The sequence below is a fragment of the Amphiprion ocellaris genome, chromosome 11 (assembly GCF_022539595.1).
Source record: "Amphiprion ocellaris isolate individual 3 ecotype Okinawa chromosome 11, ASM2253959v1, whole genome shotgun sequence".
Classification (NCBI taxonomy): Eukaryota; Metazoa; Chordata; class Actinopteri; family Pomacentridae; genus Amphiprion; species Amphiprion ocellaris.
Genome location: NC_072776.1, coordinates 993109 through 1013500, shown reverse-complemented (window position 1 = coordinate 1013500; position 20392 = coordinate 993109). Strand labels below are relative to the sequence as shown.

At 38.1% G+C, this 20392-nt stretch overlaps 1 protein-coding gene across 1 annotated transcript in view; it reads left to right on the top strand.

Annotated features, from left to right (window-relative positions):
- The first annotated feature begins 444 nt into the window (after positions 1–444).
- mgat4a (alpha-1,3-mannosyl-glycoprotein 4-beta-N-acetylglucosaminyltransferase A) overlaps positions 445–20392 on the top strand; it is a 42412-nt gene continuing 22464 nt past the window's right edge. The window contains exons 1-3 of the mRNA XM_023265320.3: positions 445–1327; positions 18070–18237; positions 20037–20177. Of these exons, the coding sequence (XP_023121088.2) occupies positions 1234–1327; positions 18070–18237; positions 20037–20177 (403 nt within the window). The 5' untranslated portion in view covers positions 445–1233. The remainder of the gene's footprint in view (positions 1328–18069; positions 18238–20036; positions 20178–20392) is intronic.

Here is a 20392-nt window from a genome sequence, read left to right as displayed (position 1 = left end):
ATGAGATATTAAGTCATAATTATGAGATATTAAGTCATTTTCTTGAATTTTCTTGCCAAATTAGGGGGATTTTTTTTAAATGAAACTTTCAAGGGAAACTTTGAAGGAATTATTGGAATTTTCCTCCTGAAGGTTTTTCAAATTTTCCAAAATTTGGGGAATTTTTTTGCAGATTTTTTTCAGACAAGGAAATTATATTTTTGGGTGCCTGTAAATGAGGACAACAGTAGGGTTAATCAACCTCAATACGATTCAAATTCAGACTGAATCAACCTGAATATGACAGAGAAAAATCTCTACCACCCTTAACTTGAGATCTATAATACAGTTAAAGGGGGCATGGATTGGCCCTGGGTGATCGATCATTTCTATTTGCTCCAATAACTGGATCCAGATTCCAGCTCTGAGTTGTAAACATTCTAGTTTCATGAATATTTGCTATATTTTGAAAGTCCCAGCGGAGGAGCCGTCACTAACACCGGCTGGTTTGACAGGTGGACCTTCTGGTTGGTTTAACGTGACGGTTAGCTGGTGTTTAACGTCTGAAAGCTATAATTCGGTTTAGGCCGTGTATTAACGGAAATGGACCGAAACTAGTCGACCACAGACGGTAGAAAGGGTCTCGGTGTTCGCAGGTTGAAGGAGTTTAACTTAATGCTAGCTCGGCAGCTAACTGGCTAACTGTGTCGCAGTGAAAGCGGGTCGACCTGCTACACGGCAGGTTAAAAAAAAACTTGGTCGAAGAGGCTCGACGGGTTAGCGACAGCCTGCTTGTGGTTTTTGTTGTTCATCTGTTGCCGGTTGGAAGTGGAATCAGCGTGATTTGAGGCGTTTCCTTTCCGGACGCCGTCAGAGAGCCAGCAGCCTATCCCGGAGGACCAGCCGCTTGAAATGCCTCCGACTGGGAACTTGTAGCTGAGGACTGGCCGTTAACAGCACCATGGGTCGGATGGGCGCCGAGCTTCTTCTGCGTTAGCCGACCATGTTAATCACGGTAACTGACGACTCGTAGGGCGGTACAGCAGCGGGAGCAACGACCAGAAAAGACGCACCGAGACGCGGTGCACTCCCCCCTCTCCGTCAGCGCACCAGTCCGGCTAAAGTGGAGCGTTTTACCGTTTGTCGCGCCCATATGCCCGCGCCTACGCCCGGCTCACCATCCTGAAGCCGCAGAGAGACGGAGGGAGGCAGGGAGGCGACGGCAGCTCCGGGGTCCCGCATCGCTGAAATGAGATGAGGCTCAGAAATGGAACTGTGGCCACTGCGATTATTTTCTTCACGTCTTTCCTCAGCCTCTCCTGGTACACGGCATGGCAGAACGGCAAAGGTAAGGTCCTCGCCGCCTCCTGCTGCTGCACTAACGCCAGGTGTGATGTTGTGGTGTTTCTGCGGTTGGTTTTCCAGCCAGGGCCTGGTTATCTACCTGGCAGACAGCGAGCTGATGTGTGTCGTCAGAGAGCAGGTGTTGCTGCTCACCTCGGACCCGTTCAGGCTCCATTCAGCGGACTGGAATGAACGGGAAACGTGGATCTCCACCGGGTGTCAGGTGTTTTCAGCACACTATTACCACACGTGTGTACCAGCTTTGCAAACCTGTAGCCACAACTCATCTCCTCTCATCCCTGCTGTTATACCCCGGTTATGAGATATTAAGTCAAAATTATGAGATATTAAGTCAAGATTATGAGTTTTTATCATAATTATGAGATATTAGGTGATAATTATGAGCTATTAAGTCGTTGTGAGATATTAAGTCAAAATTATGAGATATTAAGTCAAGATTATGAGTTTTTATCATAATTGTGAGATATTAGGTGATAATTATGAGATATTAAGTCATAATTGTGAGATATTAAAGCTTTTTTTTCTCCAAGTGATGGAAACAGGCTTCCATAGGATTCTCACCCGAGGCGACTTTTAATAATTGTGAGGAGGGAATCTTGAAAAATAGATAATATTGTTTCCATTCAACATTAAATTTCAACATCAGATGTATGTTTTCTGTGATTTTTTTCCCCCAGCACAGATGTATTTTTGATGTGTTTTCTGCTGTTATGCCCCAATCACTTTGCAGCACCAGGTGGAACAGTTGCAACACTTCTGCATAATTACACCATTCAATTGCATTTTGCTCCCCGCACAAACATTAAGGTCTTGCACATGTCCTGTCAAACATCTGGGCTTGACCTTATTACACAAGTGTGTCTGTGTTTCAGTTGTGCCTGAGGCTGAGCGCTCACAACACCAGGGCTAACCCGGTCTGCGTGGGCAGGGATATGGGCCTTAGTGACTTGTTATCAGCAGAGTGTAAATAATTGCAGCCTTTAGATAAATTCCAAGCCAAGGCTTCATGTTGTGATTACTGTGGAGCTTATCAGCTTGATGAAATATTTTCCTTTAAATGGAGTCCAGTGAATGGCAACACAAGCTGCAGGCTGGTCAGCTGGTTAGATGGAAGTGTGTGTGTGTGATAAGGAAAGGCCCATAGAGATTATTCCCTCATTTCTGCGGCACCTGTTGATACAATGCAGTGGTCCAATGGACGTCATTTAGAGCAGACCCTTCTGCTTAATGTGACATAAATGTCATGAGACACAGCGATGATCACATAAGGTCAAATTAGGCTGTAGTAGTCCATGAGCCAGACCAGATATTGGAACCACCTCAGATGACCAAACCTAAGTGGTCGTTTTGTGTCTTGTTTTTGTCATTTTGTGTCTTGTTTTTGTCATTTTGTGCCTTGCTTTGTCATTCAGTTTTTTGTTTTTGTCACAGACAATCTAGTTACCATAGCAGCGAAATCTTTCTCAGACTCCAGTTTGTTCTAGTATTGTTCTGTGTTGTAAAGTTATTAACACAGATGATGATGTGTGGCTTTTCTTATTTTTTCATGATGAGGAATAATCCTATAGAATTGGACTTTAGGCTCAGACTCTTTCATTGTGTCCATTAAACCAGTGATAACATTTATTAAGCTGTGAGTCTGCAACAGCATCATATCAAAATGCAAACTAGAGACATATAGCTGGTTAAAAAGACCAAAAAGAATTGGTCACCTGGAGTGGTACTGATACTGGAGATGTTGGGTCTGGGTCCATGGACTATAGACACAAATGTGAGAGCGATTGTAGGCTTTTATTGTTTGACTTTACATTGGAATAGTACTCAGGATTCAGAAGATATTTTTGTCTTCAGCAACTGGAATTCGCAAGGATGATCAATAGTCCATTTAAAAGGAGTTATTTTGACTAATTACATTCACCATGTTGTATTCAAGCTAGCAGCCAGGCCCCTGGGACTGAAACAGGAACTGAATTCATCATTATTATATTTACCTGTGGGTTTCTTATCATGATAAAAACATGTCTTGAGTCAGAAAGGCCTGTGAGCGTCACTAATGCTGGTATTTAAAGGTGAATGGTAGGAAGAGCTCAGCACACTGCAGCTTAAAGGTTCCCTGTGGAGTGTTTGACCTCTCGTAGGGCTATTGAACTGTTTTGTTGTTTTTATGAGTGACTCCCCATTTTGTTTGTCACGTGCACAAGGGCGTGCACACACACATGCTGGGCCACTTGCATACAGTCGATACAGTCTTGCTGACAGTGTCGCACCGTTCTGGTAACGGGAACATGCCAAAATATAGAGTAGTAAGCCAGCAGAGACAGAAAAAGAAGACTGCAAACTGGTAAACTTGGATGTAAACAATGGTGGCTATAAAATACGTACAATCTGTTGTGTGAGGACAGAAAAACACTCGAGATGTCATATGCTAAAAATGATTGAATACTCTAACAGCGAGTAGAGGAATAATTATACTAGCCACTGACTCTGAAACAGACAGTACATTTCTATTGTTTTGTATTACACTCAGACTTCTATATTTGCAGTTTTTGTATATCCAACAAGTGTCTTCATGTGTCGTTGGCAGATTTCACATGATTCTTGATTTGATAGTGTTATGCTTACGTGCCGCATTTCTTTGCTAATTGCTGCCTTCACATTTATTGTGTTTATCTTTGATCTACTTGTCTGTTCATAACCTGCTGTGTACTGTGAAACATAGTATTGGAATTTGAAAATAGTGTTTGTTTATCACAAGTTCATCTCAGTTTAGACAAATATTCATGTTCTTTGGGTTAAACAAGGATATGAGCAGCAGTGAAGAGCTCTTTTCGGGCCCAGAGTTGAAGTTGAAGCACATTTTTTTCCAGTAAATTCTTTGCATTCTAATAGCTGTAATTCTTTGCGCATATTTCTGGGTTGTTTTCTTTCTTTTTGTGATGGAGATGATCAAATGTAACAGTGTCTTAGCTGGGTGGAGGGACAAATAAAAAGAAATGCTAATCAAATGTCAGAAATAAAAAACAAAAGGATTTGCAGACATTCTTTTGAAATGGGTTTGTCACTTCAGGATGCCTAAAGCTGGACTATATATCCTTTATCAGTTCGCGTCTCTGTGTGTTAATTCCAGGGTGCATCAAAGTCTGATTAGTGTGTGGCCTTTAACCCTCCTGTTGTCTTCATTTACGGGCACCAAAAAATATTGTTTCCTTGTCTGAAAAAAAAATCCTAAAATTCAGCAAAAAAATTTCCCCAAATTTCTGAAAAGTTGCAAAACCTTCAGGAAGAAAATTCCAATAATTCCTTTAAAGTTTCCCTTAAAAGTTTTGTCTAAAAAAATCCCCCAAATTTGGCAAGAAAATTCTAGTAAATATTTTCAAAAAATGAGAAAAAAATCTTCCAAAAAAATCCTAAAAATATCTAAAGTGATTCCATATATATCAATAAAGCCTCTAATATTTTCTTTAAGAACATTCACATAAAAATCAACCAAAATCCAGTGAAATTCACTGGTTTTTGGTTGATTTTTTTTTTATGTGAATATTCTTAAACATTTTTAACATTTATTTTTTCCACCAAAAATGTTCAAACTTGCCCCAAAAATTGAAAATAGGGACATTGTAAGTTTCACTGTGAAAACAGATATTTTTTCCCACATTTTAAAGCTTTAAAACGGATCAGTTTGACCCGCAGGACAGCATGAGGGTTAAGTGTTGGCTTTACCTGCGTCATCAGCGTCACAGGTTTTATTCTTTACCTAGCATTGCACTGACTACCTGCCTCTCTGCGTCTGTGTTGTTTCTTGTCTTAACATGCGATGTTGTCTTTCTTTTTTTTAAACCTATGAGTCTATTTTATGTCTCATATCATTTCTCCCTGCAGTTATAGATGGCTTCTCCTGTTGACTCTGCCCAGTGTGGGTGTTTACAGTGTACTTGGCCTCCGGCATTGAGCCATTTTGAAAATGCAAATTTTCAAAGCCCGTTCTGGTATTTGTATACCGGAAACGTATTTGTATTAAGGCTCACGACTGTGTTGTATAATTAAATTACTGCAAATCAAGGACACATTTGGTTGTCTTGTTCTGGTTGCTACTGGGGTGGAGAGGTAATCTTGGGTGAAGTTTTGGTTTTGATTTATTGTTGCCAGATCCTTTTGCTTCTGACAGCCCATTCTGTTCCTGGTCACTCGACTGCTGTGAATGAGGGCTGTGCCAGTCAGCTGTCCAAACACTCCATGTTGAATGACTCTCCAGAATGTGTACTTCTCTGTTAGAGTCTCCTCTGTCCCCTAGTGAGAGACCGCTCTCTGGTATCTCTGTGCTTACATCTCAAGTAGACCATAACATATTAACGCAGAATAAATATGAATAATAAAGGTGGAGCTGGAGATGGAAAAAAGAGGATGATGTAGGATTATAGTGCAATACTTTCCTCTGTGAGATATGTTATTGTTAAACTGGCACCAAGTATCAATGTGTTTTAACCCTCATGTCGTCCTGCAGGTCAAAATTGACCCGTTTTAAAGTTTGAAAATGTGGAGAAAAATAAATATTTTCACAGTGAAACTTCTGATGTCCACTTTTTCAACATTTTTGGGAAATCTTTGAACATTTTTTGGTGGGAAAAAAAGAAATATTAAAAATCTTTCTTAAGAACATTCACATAAAAATCAACCAAAATCCAGTGAAGTTCGCTTTATTTTGGTTGATTTTTATGTGAATGTTCTTAAAGAAAATATTAAGTTAATATTAAGTTGAACATGATAAAAGTCTGACAAAAAAGACAAAAACTACAAAAACAAGTCAAAATATTACAAAAACGAGACATTAAATGACAAAAATGAGAAACAAAATGACAAAAATGTGACAAATGACATAAAACAAGAGACAAAAAATTTGACAAAAAATTTACAAAGTGACAAAAAATAGACTAACAACACAAGCGAGATTAAAAAAACACAAAATGACAAAAACGATGCACAAACCAATGAATAAAGCAAAACAAAATGACAAAAATAAGACAAAAATACACAAGCTAGATAAAAAGGAAACAAAACGACAAGAACATGAGACAAATGGCAAATGTCAGACAAAAAAACAACAAAAACAAGACAAAACATTACAATAATGAGACAAAAAATGACAAAAGAACAATGAACAGTCTAGTATTTTAGTTCATAACAACTTGTCATGGTCTCAATTATTTTAAATTTATTGTTTTGCAAATTTACAATCTGCAGTTAATGTCTTCTCTGTAATTTTTACGCTTCACAATTTTGTCCTGTGGGCCGGATTGGACCTTCTGGAGGGCCACTTTTGGTTCACGGGCCGCATGTTTGACACCTCTGCTGCAGTGTTTTTAAGTTATTTTCTTGTTGTTTACTGTGAAGCACTTTGGTCACCCTTTGGGTTGTTGTAAAGGACTATACAAATAAATTCTGATTGATTGATTGATTACCTGGGATGGGTTGTATCATTAATGCATCCAAAATGAGTCGCTTTATGAAATATGTAGTTCATAATGTTTTTCATTTAGATACTCAACACTCTGATATCCACACAATGTTTAGGTGCATTTATAGATTTATCATAGTTGTCATAACACTGTCCTCACCTGGACTTCAGTTACAGTAATTTAAGCATCTGAAGACTGAATATGTGAGAGAGACTCACACTCTGAGCCTCCAAATCTGAATTAAGAATGAATTTCAAAGTTTAAGTGAGGGCGAGGATAATCTTAGTGCTGAGAAATACTTAACAAAAATCCAGCCCTGAACTCAGCACAGTGTTAAGAGTTATCAGTCAATCCATCAGCTCATCAAAAGCCCTGAGTGGTCTTGTCCTTGACCTCGTCCTGCCGTGCTGATGCATGCTGCTGACTGCGGCCTGGTGAGTGCTGATGAGGGACTTGTGCAGTTTATGTCTGCATGAGTGAGAGTTGCACTACATAATATGCAGATGTCCCTGGTACAGCTACATTTCACTTTTCAGGCACATTTTCACTTTGAAACGCACAACGGTCCAATTTAACAATCGGTCTACCCCAATTGACATCCAAACAAGCAATTGGGAAATCTCTACATGCAGCACATACCGGCAGACAAGCAGCTCTTGTAAACTGGAAAAAGAATCGGCTAAATACCGCTTTTGTGAAAACGTAGTGAATCATTCTGCTTGAAATACGAGCTCAGCTAAATTTTTACTAGAGGTGCAGATGACTCTACACCAGCTGTTGAGGAAATTGTGTTTAAAGGGTCATTTAACTCAATTACACACACATGCACGCATGCACACACACAAATGCAGAAACCAGAAATATTCCACCTCATCTGCTGCTGTTTAGAGATATCCTCATTTGGGATCACTGCTGCCTTCTCAGTGCAATAGAAAAAAAATGATAATTTTGTGCGGGACCTAACCTAACAGACCGAAAAAATTCTGCCACAATGTGCCAAAATGTGACAGTGTTCCTGGTAATAATCTGCAATCATTTACTGGAACTACTTCCTACTCATTCTGACTCTTATTAACTGATCTGAGATGTAATATCCTGATGTGTTGGTGGATAATAAGCCACGTGTTTTCCGAGAAAAGCAGCATCCAGTTGCCGAAATCAGCATTTTGCCACAGAACCAGGAGCAGCGCACCACCGGCCAGTTTTCAATCACTAATTTACCTCGAAAGCTCTTCAGCTCTTATTCATATTTTGCCATACAACCGGCAGCCAGCCTTAACAAACTGAACAGTCCTGAAAACTCGTCTAGGTTGCTGAAAAGCATGTCCACATTCATTATGCATGTATGAAGACCCTCAAGTGGTGCAGCTGCTGGCCATGTGATTCTACACTGCAGCTGCTTTGTGCAACACAAAGCGTTTAACTGGGCTCTTAAACGGAGTACAGAACATGTTGGTGTTTAGTGAGCAGATGTCAAAGTTGACAGATATTCCAACATTAGCTTAAAACGCCTTATGGCCTTTAAACAGGCATAGTACAACTCAGAGTTTAGTTGCTTGGCTTTAGCTGCATTTACACGAAGGATCATGTGAGACGTTTTCATACCCGCTGGTTAAAGAAAAGATCCAAACATTGTAATCATTTAAAAATTAAAATAGTTGATGCCATATTTTCAGGTTCACAGTTTCACTAAGTGTACATCTTGCAGCACTCCCCTTAAATCAGAAAAAACAAGCACACCAACACATAAATAATACTGCACACGCACAGAGTAGTAGTATTGATTTTTGGTGGTATTTTCCTGACAAGAAGCGCAAGTCGATCCATGAGTAGGCAAGTGATATTCCCTGAATGGTTCCATGTAGTTTTCAGACAGAGAAAATGCACACCTTTATCCCATTCTGTCCCCTTTCCTTTGAAGAACGCCACAGCCCTTTCACTTCGCTTAACCCTCCTGCTGTCCTCTACTGGCACCAAAAAATATTGTTTCCTTGTCTGAAAAAAAATCAGCAAAAAAAAATCCCCAAATTTCTGAACATTTGCAAAACCTTCAGGAAGAAAATTCCAATAATTCCTTCAAAGTTTCCCTTGAATGTTTTATTGAAAAAAAATCCCCCAAATTTGGCAAGAAAATTCTTGTAAATATTTTCCAAAAAATGAGAAAAATCTTCCAAAAAAATCCTAAAAATATCTAAAGTGATTCCATATATATCAGTAAAACTTCTAATATTTTCTTTAAGAACATTCACATAAAAACAACCAAAATCCAGCAAAATTCACTGGATTTTGGTTGATTTTTATGTGAATGTTCTTAAGAATCATTTTTAACATGTCTTTTTTTCCGCCAAAAAATGTTTAAAAATTTCCCAATAATGTTGAAAATGTGGACATCAGAAGTTTCACTGTGAAAATATTTTTTTCCCCCCACATTTTCAAACTTTAAAACAAGTCAATTTTGACCTGCAAGACGACACGAGTTAAAGTTTTAAAAAAAAAATTTAAAAAAGATTGTGGGGTCAAGAAGTGAGGAAATATCAGAAAAAGCCTGACTAATATTTGCTCCCTTGGCAACTGTTCAAAGCCAGATTGTTAATTTTGCTTCCTCACCATGGGCTCCCTGTTTCTCCTGACCTCCACTGTTCCTCCTCTGCTGTGCTGGAAGTCATGATAAGCTGCTGTTTCTCTTTGTGGCAGAGCATGCTGCCTGACAGCACCGAGCTGAAAGCATGGCCCTGCTTGGCTTCCTTCCACTCCTCTGGCTCCACTTGGCTGCTGTGAGGCTACGATCGGCCAGAGACAGCACTCTTTTTTGGAAACTTCACTTCCAGCGATGTCCCCGATCAATTGTTTAATGATATCCAGTGGGACTGAGAGCTCAGAGTCCATTAGAAACTATTTTTAGGGCTGACAGATTTGCTGAGTCTCTGATTACTTGACAGGCAGAGAATAATCTGCTATTTAATCAAGCTGGATGTTTTTCAAGTAAGAATGAAAAAACACTTGCTTGTTGTTGCTTCTGACATGTTAGGATTCAGTGCCGTTTCTGGTCTATAACATATTAAACTGAATATTTTTGTGCTGAGTATTCTAAATAAATTAATTATAAAGGGTACTTTACACTACAATGGTATAATAAGCAGAATAATGAATAAATTGATCATTAAAATAGCACATTAATTAATTAATAAGGATCATAAAATAATATATTGATGTAGCTACATGAAATGATTTCAGTGCATTGTGTTGCATACTATCTATAAGAAAGTAGGTGAAATCTGCCCTTACACAACAACCTAAGCCCACATTGAACATATGTGTGGCCACAAGGATGAACAGTACATGTGGAGTCCATATTTTATAAATTCCTGTTAGGTACATGTTAGGGCTGAGTGACCAATCTAAAACCTATTAAAGGTAAAATCTGTACCAACAGACCATTTCAAAAGAAGATGCCCCAACATAGGAATAATCTTCTCTAACCATAAGGAAACATGCTTGCTTGTTTGTTTGGTATCAATTGCAGCAAAAATGACTTCCTTTTCCCAATAAAATTGCGGTGCAAAATCTGCCAAAATATTACTACATAATCCACATCCACACAGACAATCTAACATGTACAGACACGTCCCAGTATATGCAGCAGGCTTATGCCACAGATTATTCAATAGAGTACAGCTGGAGTCCAACAATCATCATCTCTTCTCCCTCGATACTGAGGGCAAATTGTGTTGCTGTCTGAGAATTCAGTCCAGAAGCAAATAAAGAGCATGTATGAATGAATGGAGAGCTTTGTGGGATGGAGGAAGTGAAAAGAATCACGAGGAGGGAAACAACAATGATTGTTAACTTATTAACAGCGGAGGATGTCTGTTTTAACCACGAGGGTCAAAATTGACCCATTTTAAAGTTTGAAAATGTGGGAAAAAAAATATTTTCACAGTGAAACTTCTGATGTCCACATTTTCAACATTTTTGGGAAATCTTTGAACATTTTTTGGTGGAAATGTTAAAAATGTTTCTCAAGAACATTCACATAAAAATCAACCAAAATCCAGAGAATTTCGCTGGATTTTGGTCGATTTTTTTTTGTGAATGTTCTTAAAGAAAATATTAGAAGTTACACTGATATATACATATGGAATCACTTTAGATATTTTTAGGATTTTTTTGGAAAATTTTTACTCATCTTTTGAAAATATTGAGAGGAATTTTCTTGCCAAATTTGGCGGATTTCTTTTAAAATAAAACTTTTAAGGGAAACTTTGAAGAAAATATTGGAATTTTCTTCCTGAAGGTTTTGCAAATTTTCTGAAATTTGTGGAATTTTTTTGCTGAATTTTTGGATTTTTTTCAGACAAGGAAACAATATTTTTTGGTGCCTGTAAATGAAGACAACAGGAGGGTTAACAGAGTAAGGGCTGTCTGGGGAAAAAGTGAGGTGGATGTGTGTGTGTGACTGCAGGATACAAAGTACATAAAAAAACCCAAGTATCACACGGTTTCAGTGCCTCGTCAGCATTCTCATTCTTTCTCTCCATCTTACAGCCTACCTCAGGCTCTTCTCATTCTCTCTTGTAAGATTTGGTCTTTCTGCTCTCCTCTTCCTTCCAGGCCATTTAGGATTTGTCTGGCAAACTGCCCTACCTCACAGCGTGCACAAGCTGAACGCACACACACACACGGCCAGATATTACAACTGAAAAGAAAAACACAATGTGCAAGCCGCATCCTCTCCCATTCTAAGTGCTGAACTCTAGCCTATCTTACAGTATCTGCCTGCTCATTTGCCTCCTTTACTGCAATAACATGAGCTATTTTTGGCCCATTGTTTTTGGAGCGATGCGATGATAGAAGAAAGCCGAAAACAACAGAGGAAGGAAAAGGTATAGGCTCCAGTAAAGCAAGGAGGAAGCCACATTTGCAAGAAGGAAGAGTGTTTTATGCTTCGTAATTGTTAACTGAGCAAATCTGCTAAAGCCGTGAGCATCTCAGAGTCGTCTGTCTGAGGCTGGAAATCACACAGGAGGTTGTAATATGGTGCTCACAGAAATAGCAGCATCAAACAATGAGTGTCATTCCTAAAACGTCTCCACACGCATCATTTCTAAAACTCAAACTGGAATCTTACACTGGATTCTCATACTGGAGCAGAGTTTCTTCTTTATGCTTCACTACTGAGCGCTCCTTTATGTTCACACTGCTGCCGCTGCTATTAAACTACTCAATAACATTTTCCATGGAGCAGTTTGAGTCATTACTCAAGATATCAGCCACGCTTTACTACTGTTATATGAAAAGGGCTGGATGGTTAACACTTAAAAGCTGCCAGAACACTTAACAAATCCTAGCCAAGCACAATGTAAACAACCCTGATTATCAGAATAGATGTCATGGTTTACACTGGCTGCAAAGGTTTCTCCTAACTGGAAAAAGTTGTTGTCCACTACTATGCACCAAAATGCAAAAAACCCACTAATTCCTCAGTGGCATCTAAAAGATCTACGCATTGATATGTTAATATTTATACCAGTGTGTATCTGACGACTGCTGTGTGTGACTGACTTGTGTTGTTGTTGTTAATAAGCAGATTGCTCTGAAGACATTTCCTTTACAAGAGATTCTTATCGCAATTAGACTTCCTGAACAGAAGATTTACTAACTGACTGACAAAAACCACAGAAAGTATTTTTCAAAAAGTGGGTTTAATTGAAAATTGAAAGCAACACATGTTGGCATACCGTGATGATGAGACTAGACTGCTGTTTTGCAACACATAAGGTTGACAACAAAGAAGGGGGCTAATGTGTGTGCACTCCATCATCAGTAGATTACATAATCGTTGCCAAGTTTGATTTGATTGCTGCTGTGAAATGTAATAGACAATTTCTCTCCTTGGCTCATACTGTCTCATCAATTTTAACCTTTGTGTCGTCCTGCAGCTCAAAATTGACCTGTTTTAAAGTTTGAAAATGTGGAAAAATATATATATTTTCACAGTGAAACTTCTGATGTCCACATTTTCAACATTTTGGGGAAATTTTTGAACATTGTTTGGCGGAAAAAAAGAAATGTTAAAAATGATTCTTAAGAACATTCACACACAAAAAAAATCTACCAAAATCCAGTGAATTTCACTGGATTTTGGTTGATTTTTATGTGAATGTTCTTAAAGAAAATATTAGAAGTTTTACTGATATATATGGAATCACTTTAGATATTTTTAGGATTTCTTTTGAAGATTTTTATGCATTTTTTGAAAATGTTTACAAGAATTTTCTTGCACAGTTTGGGGGATTTTTTAAAAATAAAACTTTTAAGGGAAAATTTCAAGGAAATATTGGAATTTTTTTCCTGAAGGTTTTGTAAATTTTCGGAAATTTGGGGAATTTTTTTGCTGATTTTTTTTTTTTAGAAAAGGAAACAATATTTTTTGGTGCCCGTAAATGAAGAAAACAGGAGGGTTAAATGCATTGGAAGTCTGAATGCATGTCCTAAGAGTGAGATTGTTGACAATTAGGTTTAGTGGAGTGTTGCAGCTTAAAGACCTCTCTTGTTTTTTCTTTATCATATTAATATCAGCGGAGTGAGTGGAAGGAAAACGTACTCGTGCCGCCCGCTTGACCCTCCTGCTGTCCTCATTTACAGGCACCAATAAATATTGTTTCCTTGTGTGAAAAAAAAACTAAAATTCAGCAAAAAAATTCCCCAAATTTCTGAAAATTTGCAAAACCTTCAAGAAGAAAATTCCAATAATTCCTTAAAAGTTTCCCTCAAAAGTTTTATTTAAAAAAAAAAAAAATCCCCCAAATTTGGCAAGAAAATTCTTGTAAATATTTTCAAAAAATCCTAAAAAATCTTCCAAAAAATCCTGGATTTGTTTCTTTGTGTGACAAAAATCCAAAAATTCAGAAAAAAAATTCCCCAAATTTCTGAAAATTTGCAAAACCTTCAAGAAGAAAATTCCAATAATTCCTTAAAAGTTTCCCTCAAAAGTTTTACTTTAAAAAAAAAAAAATCCCCCAAATTTGGCAAGAAAATTCTTGTAAATATTTTCAAAAAATCCTAAAAAATCTTCCAAAAAATCCTAAAATTATCTAAAGTGATTCCATATACATCATAAAACTTCCATTTTCTTTCAGAACATTCACATAAAAACAACCAAAATCCAGCAAAATTCGCTGGATTTTGGTTGATTTTTTTTTTGTGAATGTTCTTAAGAAACATTTTTAAACATTTCTTTTTTCACCAAAAAATGTATAAAAATTTCCCAAAAATGTAGAAGTTTTCACTGTGAAAATCTATTTTTTTTCCACATTATCAAACTTTAAAACGGGTCAATTTGACCCGCAGGACGACACCAGGGTTAAAGCATGTCTAGGAATGTGAGAATCAAAGCTTCAAATACTGTATTTTATTAGTAATAATAAAATCTTAACATGTTTGTGCACCTTTTTGTTTGTCAGTGAACATGAGGCCTGAGTCTGTTTGTTATAAAGGCTTTTTGTTGAACCTCCAGCATGCATCCACCCCCTCATTCCTCCTACATAGCTCATTAATAAATAAATTAAAAAAACTGTACAATAGAGTCGAGGATGACACATAAGGCCAAAACATCTCAGGAGGGTGGTGGCTGTGAAAGCACGGCGGACAAAAATTAAAATTAAAGCAGAAATGGCATAGAGCACTGGCATATATAACTCTAAAAATACTGGAATGTGAAATGAGGAGGATGGAGTGAGACGATGTTAAGGGAAGAGGTTGGATGCAAACAGAAAGGAGACGTTGTCAAGCTCAGAGGCAGAGCGGACCCACTTAGCCCTTCCCCCACTACTCATGGTTCTGGAGAGCAGAGAAGAATAATGAGATTTTATAGATGTAGTCCAGACCTCAGGTAGCTGTAATTATTTAATGCATTTTTCAGTCTCATTCAGTTGTCTAGAGCAGGGGTGTCAAACAAAACCAGTCCTCCAGAGGGTCCAATCCGGCCCTCAAAGTGCAAAAATTCCAGAGAAGACATTAACTGCAGATTGTAAATTAGTAAAACTATAAATTTAAAATAATTTCTAGACCATGACAAGTTGTTTTGATCAGAAAGTAAAATACTAGATTGTTCTTTTGTCATTTTGTCTCATGTTTGTAAAATTTTATGTTGTTTTTTTTTTGTCTTTTTATGTCTGGCTTTTGTCATTTGTCTCACGTTTTTGTCGTTTTGTGTTTCCTTTTTGTCTTGCTTGTGTTTTTTGTTTAATTTTTGTCATTTTTTGTTTTGTTGGACCAGTCAAGTATGTTCACCATTCGCTAGCATTTATCTGAATTGTTCGGTATGCGATGTTCAGCTCCGTGTGATGTTTTGTCAGTTGGGTACGCCCTGTGAGCAGATTGCAGATATTCTGTGCGTATTGAGAAACTTTCACTCCCAGATCAAACATTCGACAGTTTCACCGGGAGCGTTTTGGCAGCTCACCAACTGGGAAAATACTGTACCAGTTTTAATAAATGTGTGCAATTCATCGGCTTTCTACTGGTACACTTCTCTGCCGTACGGAGCTCACACTGAGCCAAGCACAAATTGTTCTTCTACACTAACAATTGTGCAGTTTTTTAAAGCTGAAATTGCACTGCTGGTTTTAGTGGTTAAACTAAGTTATATAAGAAATACGCTGCACTTGTCTTCATGGACACTTTTCTACTTTAGGAGAGCTTTTCCTATTGATTGCATGCAGCATTTGAGGTGTCTTGACTGTTACATACGAATGTGGCCAATTAGGTACTTATGAATATCTTTTCTTTTTGAAAATTTAAATAGAAAAAGAAAGAAGTTCTGTTTTGTTTTTTTGGTCTTCTTTGCTCCAAACCATGACTTCAGTACTGATATTCTCACTGAGCTGTGAACTTTGTGCACTGTTACACTCTCTCCTTGAATTTGATAGTGATGCCGCTTGATTTAGCTGTTTTGTTTCTTAGCTTGAGTGACAGGCCTTTTTGTCACAATAGTGGGAGGGACTCTTACCTGAAATGCCAGAAGACTTGTGTAAACTCTGCCCAGCGTACTTTAGCATTAGCACACTGCTCAGATAATGTACTTCCTTGAAAGTGAAACTGATTATCGATAGATGTGAAAACGCCCACAGTTTCACCACCTACTGCACGGGAAACGTATAGTTAAAGAGAAACCGTATCTGTTTGTTGTTTCCCTTCCTGCCGTGCTCAGTGTGTGTCCTTTTCTTTGCACTGGGATTACAGGTGTGGTTTCAACTCGGCAGACCTGGAGCCCTGCAATCAAAGGACTGATGTGAAGATGAAAGTCTTGTCTTAGTTTTGAAGCTGCCCTTTTCATGAGCGTCGGGCCAAATGACAGCACCTGTCTGTGTGTCTTAGAGATCAACATTCAGGAGGAACAACACAGATTCTGTGGCGGACAATAGCTCAGTCAGAGCGAGTGATGGAGAGGGAAAGATAAAGGGAGTCTGGGTTTTGTAGTAGTGAAGGACTCCGTGAAAGGGCACAATAAATCTACTAGAGGAGGAAGATCAGAGACTGGCCAAACCCACAACCCACCCAACATACATAGTCTCCCTGTAAGCTCATACATTATGGAACAAAGTCAAGTCTGTGCTACTAAGACTGACACTGGTAGTCCATGGACCAGACCAGATACTGGAACCACCTCAGGTGACCAAACCTAAGTGGTGCTAAAATGTACGTTGGGTTAATGTCAGTACATTAAGATGTGAGAAAAAAAAAAAAAGATGTGACAGTCTTTCCACACTGGCAGCTTTATCACTTATTAGTGAAACAGTCACATTCATCATAACTGCTGTATGGCACAATTCATTTAAATCTCCCTGTATGCAAAGATCACTTCTAATACAAGTCAATAATCAAATTAAACTGTTTGAGAAAGGGTAATATATTTTAATAATTCAACATCAGACCCAAATGAATGCATTTCTTGTTTGTCTGTGCTTTCTTTTCATGCTTATTTGTTTTTGCCATTTTGTGTCTTGTTTTTGTAATTTTGTATCTCATTTTTGTCATTGTGTCTCGTTTTTGTCGTTTTGTGTCTCGTTTTTGTCATTTTGTCTTATCACTTTGTTACAGTATTGTTTTGTGTTGCAAAGTTATTAACACAGATGATGATGTGTGGCTTTTCTTATTTTTCCATAATGAGGAATAATCCTATAGAATTGGACTTTAGGCTCAGACTCTTTCATTGTGTCTATTAAACCAGTGATAACATTTATTAAGCTGTGAGTCTGCAACAGCATCATATCAAAATGCAAACTAGAGACATATAGCTACCGTAATTTCCGCACTATTGAGCGCACCTGAATATAAGCTGCACCCACTAAATTTAAAAAGAAAAAAAGTTTTGTACATATATAAGCCGCACCTGTCTATAAGCCACAGGTGTCCACGTTGTAAGATGAGATATTTACACAGACAGATTTTTTAAAAACTTTTAATTAAATATGTTTTTTTTCCGAACAGTGCCTGTAACACGGCAGTAAAACGCATTGAGTCAGTTCTTCACGCTGCCGACTCCAACGTCTCACCATTGATTCACTGATACTAAGCTTACCTATAGCAGCTCTATTTCCTTCTTCGACAGGCAGATCGATTACCTTTAACTTAAAAGCTGTTACCGACCCGATTCTGCCAGCAGCTGAACCGCGGTTGGGCAGCCTTGGGTAGCTAAGCCCACTTAACTTAGTGTGGCTCGTTAATGGTAACAGCCAGATATAAGGCCGGACAAACTTTGCAGGGGGAGAATGAGGCACTTTATTGAACCAGCAGCAACTGTCCACACTTACAGTTCATCCAGGGAACACTGGCTCCTCACACTGGCCCTCTATGACTGGATATATCGTCATGGTGCATCTCGCTATGCTTCCGCTTCCACACTCGTCTCTGCAACACACACACACACTGCTGGAGCGCTCCTCCTCACGTCACACACACACTAACACAACACGAAAAACGCGAAATTCGCTGGATTTTGGTTGATTTTTTTTGTGAATGTTCTTCAGAAACATTTTTAACATTTTTTTTTCCACCAAAAAATGTTCAAAGATTTCCCAAAAATGTTGAAATCAGAAGTTTCACTGTGAAAATCTATTTTTTTTGCACATTTTCAAACTTTAAAACGGGTCAATTTTGACCCGCAGGACGACACGAGAGTTAAAGTATCAGACTGTTGCTTCTTTAATTACAGGGAATTTACAGAGGAATTGCCACCTGCTAATGTACCCTCTTTTCCTTTTCCTTACAGAGAAGCTGATAGCTTATCAGCGGGAGTTCCATGCTTTGAAAGAACGTCTTCGTGTAGCCGAGCACAGGACGCTGCAGCGCTCTTCCGAGCTCAACAACATTCTCGAGCAGTTCAGACGTGCGATAGCAGAAACTAACAGCAGCAAAGATGCCCTCACAAACTTCTCAGGTAACGGACACATATGTACACACGTGCAAACCACATGATGACAGGCCGAGTCCTTTTTGTGCAGCTGACGTGGTGACGTTGTCTGTAAATTCTGCAGTGTTTCAGTCAAGTGTTCCACCTTTCAGCGGCTCCGAATCCTCGGCTGATTCCGTTAAAATCAAAAATGTGCTGCACTCCCAGGTGTGACAAAAGGTTTTTCATTTGCTTGCTGTTCGGGTTTGTGACATTCCATTTTTGTGACAAAACACAGTTTTGACCAAATCTTATCTGTTCCAATGACATTCAGAGGGGAAGTGCCTCTCTGGAGTTAGCTTATTTCCAGTAAAAATGAAATGAAACATCCTTTTACTTGGACGGAGTCGAGCCTGGGTTATAGAATCTAACTTCCTCTAATCACTAGAGCATTTTACCTCCTCACACAGCACATAATTCAAATATAGATGTACAACTGTAGTTTGCAGTCTTGTTTTTAAACTTATTAGGACATGCATATTTTTGCATTTTAACAGAAACCAGGGACTATTTTATGTTAAAACACTACCAAAACAGTAAAATAATTATCACAATAGTTGGCTAGCAGTTGCTGCTATAGATTTTATGTTGCACATTGCCTTTAAAACTTAAAATTAAATGGCCTTTACATAGTCTGTACTATCATGCTTTTGAGAACACAGAAAATAAACTGTCAGTAATTTTACTTTCATTTTCATTTTGGTGGTTGATATACATTTTTAAATGTTTATTTTATTGTGTACTCAATTTGACTGAGTCTTATTTCAGGCCATTTGTGTCTGTAAAGAGTCTTTGAGATAATCTGTATTGTAATTGGCGTTATATAAATAAAATTGAACTGATTTATTTGTTGCAGTAGTCTTCAGTAGTGCAATAAAAATAGTCTTGCAGCCATTAAACGTTCCTGTTCAACAGAACTCAGATTTTTATATTGTTATTAAATCAGTGAAACATTTAATTCAGTATTTCTGTAGTTCTGTGGTAACTTTGTGATGCTTTAAGTATTGCAGCTGCTGCTTAACCCTCCCGTTGTCCTCATTTATGGGCACCAAAAAATATTGTTTCTTTTTCTGAAAAAAATCCAATAATTCAGCAAATAAATTTCCCAAATTTCTGAAAATTTGCAAAAACTTTAGGGAGAAAACTCCAATAATTCCTTAAAAGTTTCCCTTAAAAGTTTTATTTTAAAAAAAAAAAAAAAATGCCCCAAATTTGGCAAGTAAATTCTTGTAAATATTTTCAAGAAATGAGTAAAAATCTTCCAAAAAAAATCCTAAAAATATCTAAAGTGATTCCATATATATCAGTAAAACTTCTAATATTTTCTTTAAGAACATTCACATAATTTTTTGTGAATGTTCTTCAGAAACATTTATTAACATTTCTTTTTTTTCACCAAAAAATGTTCAAAGATTTCCCCAAAGTGTTGAAAATGTGGACATCAGAAATTTCACTGTGAATTTTTTTTTTTCCACATTTTAAAACTTTAAAACAGGTCAATTTACTCGCAGGACGACACGAGGGTTGAAAGTCTAATTATTTTTTCATCTTTATGGCATTTTGTCTTCATTTGACAGTCGCGACAGATGGGAAATGCGAGGCAGAGAGAGGGGGTATGACACGAAACAAAGGTCCCCCAGTCAGTAATTGAATCAAGGACGTTCTGGTCATGTGGTGTTCACCGGAACAATTAAGCCATGTCGATATAATTTTTCACTCCTGTCACCATTTGATGAAACTGAGAAGGGGGGGCTCCACCTAACTGGCTTCTTTGTGCCTGCTTTCAGATGAGACACAGAAACTACTGAAGGAACTCGCCAACAGGAAGCCTCTCCAGGTGCCAAACATCTACCACCATCTGCCTCACCTCCTCAACAATGAGGGCAGCCTGCACCCCGCAGTGCAGGTCGGTCTCGGCCGCACAGGAGGTGAGAAGCGTAAACGGACACACTGCAAATTCTGTGTAACAATAGCGCTCCTTATTTATGAGGCTTTTTTTCCCCTCTATAATATGCATGCTTATGCTAAACAAACACAGTAAAACCTCCAGAGGTTCTCATTACACCAGGGAGGGAATCAAGTCTCTACAAGGTTTTAGTTTGTGACTAGTTCACAACAAGTATCCCCTCTGGACCGAGCTTTG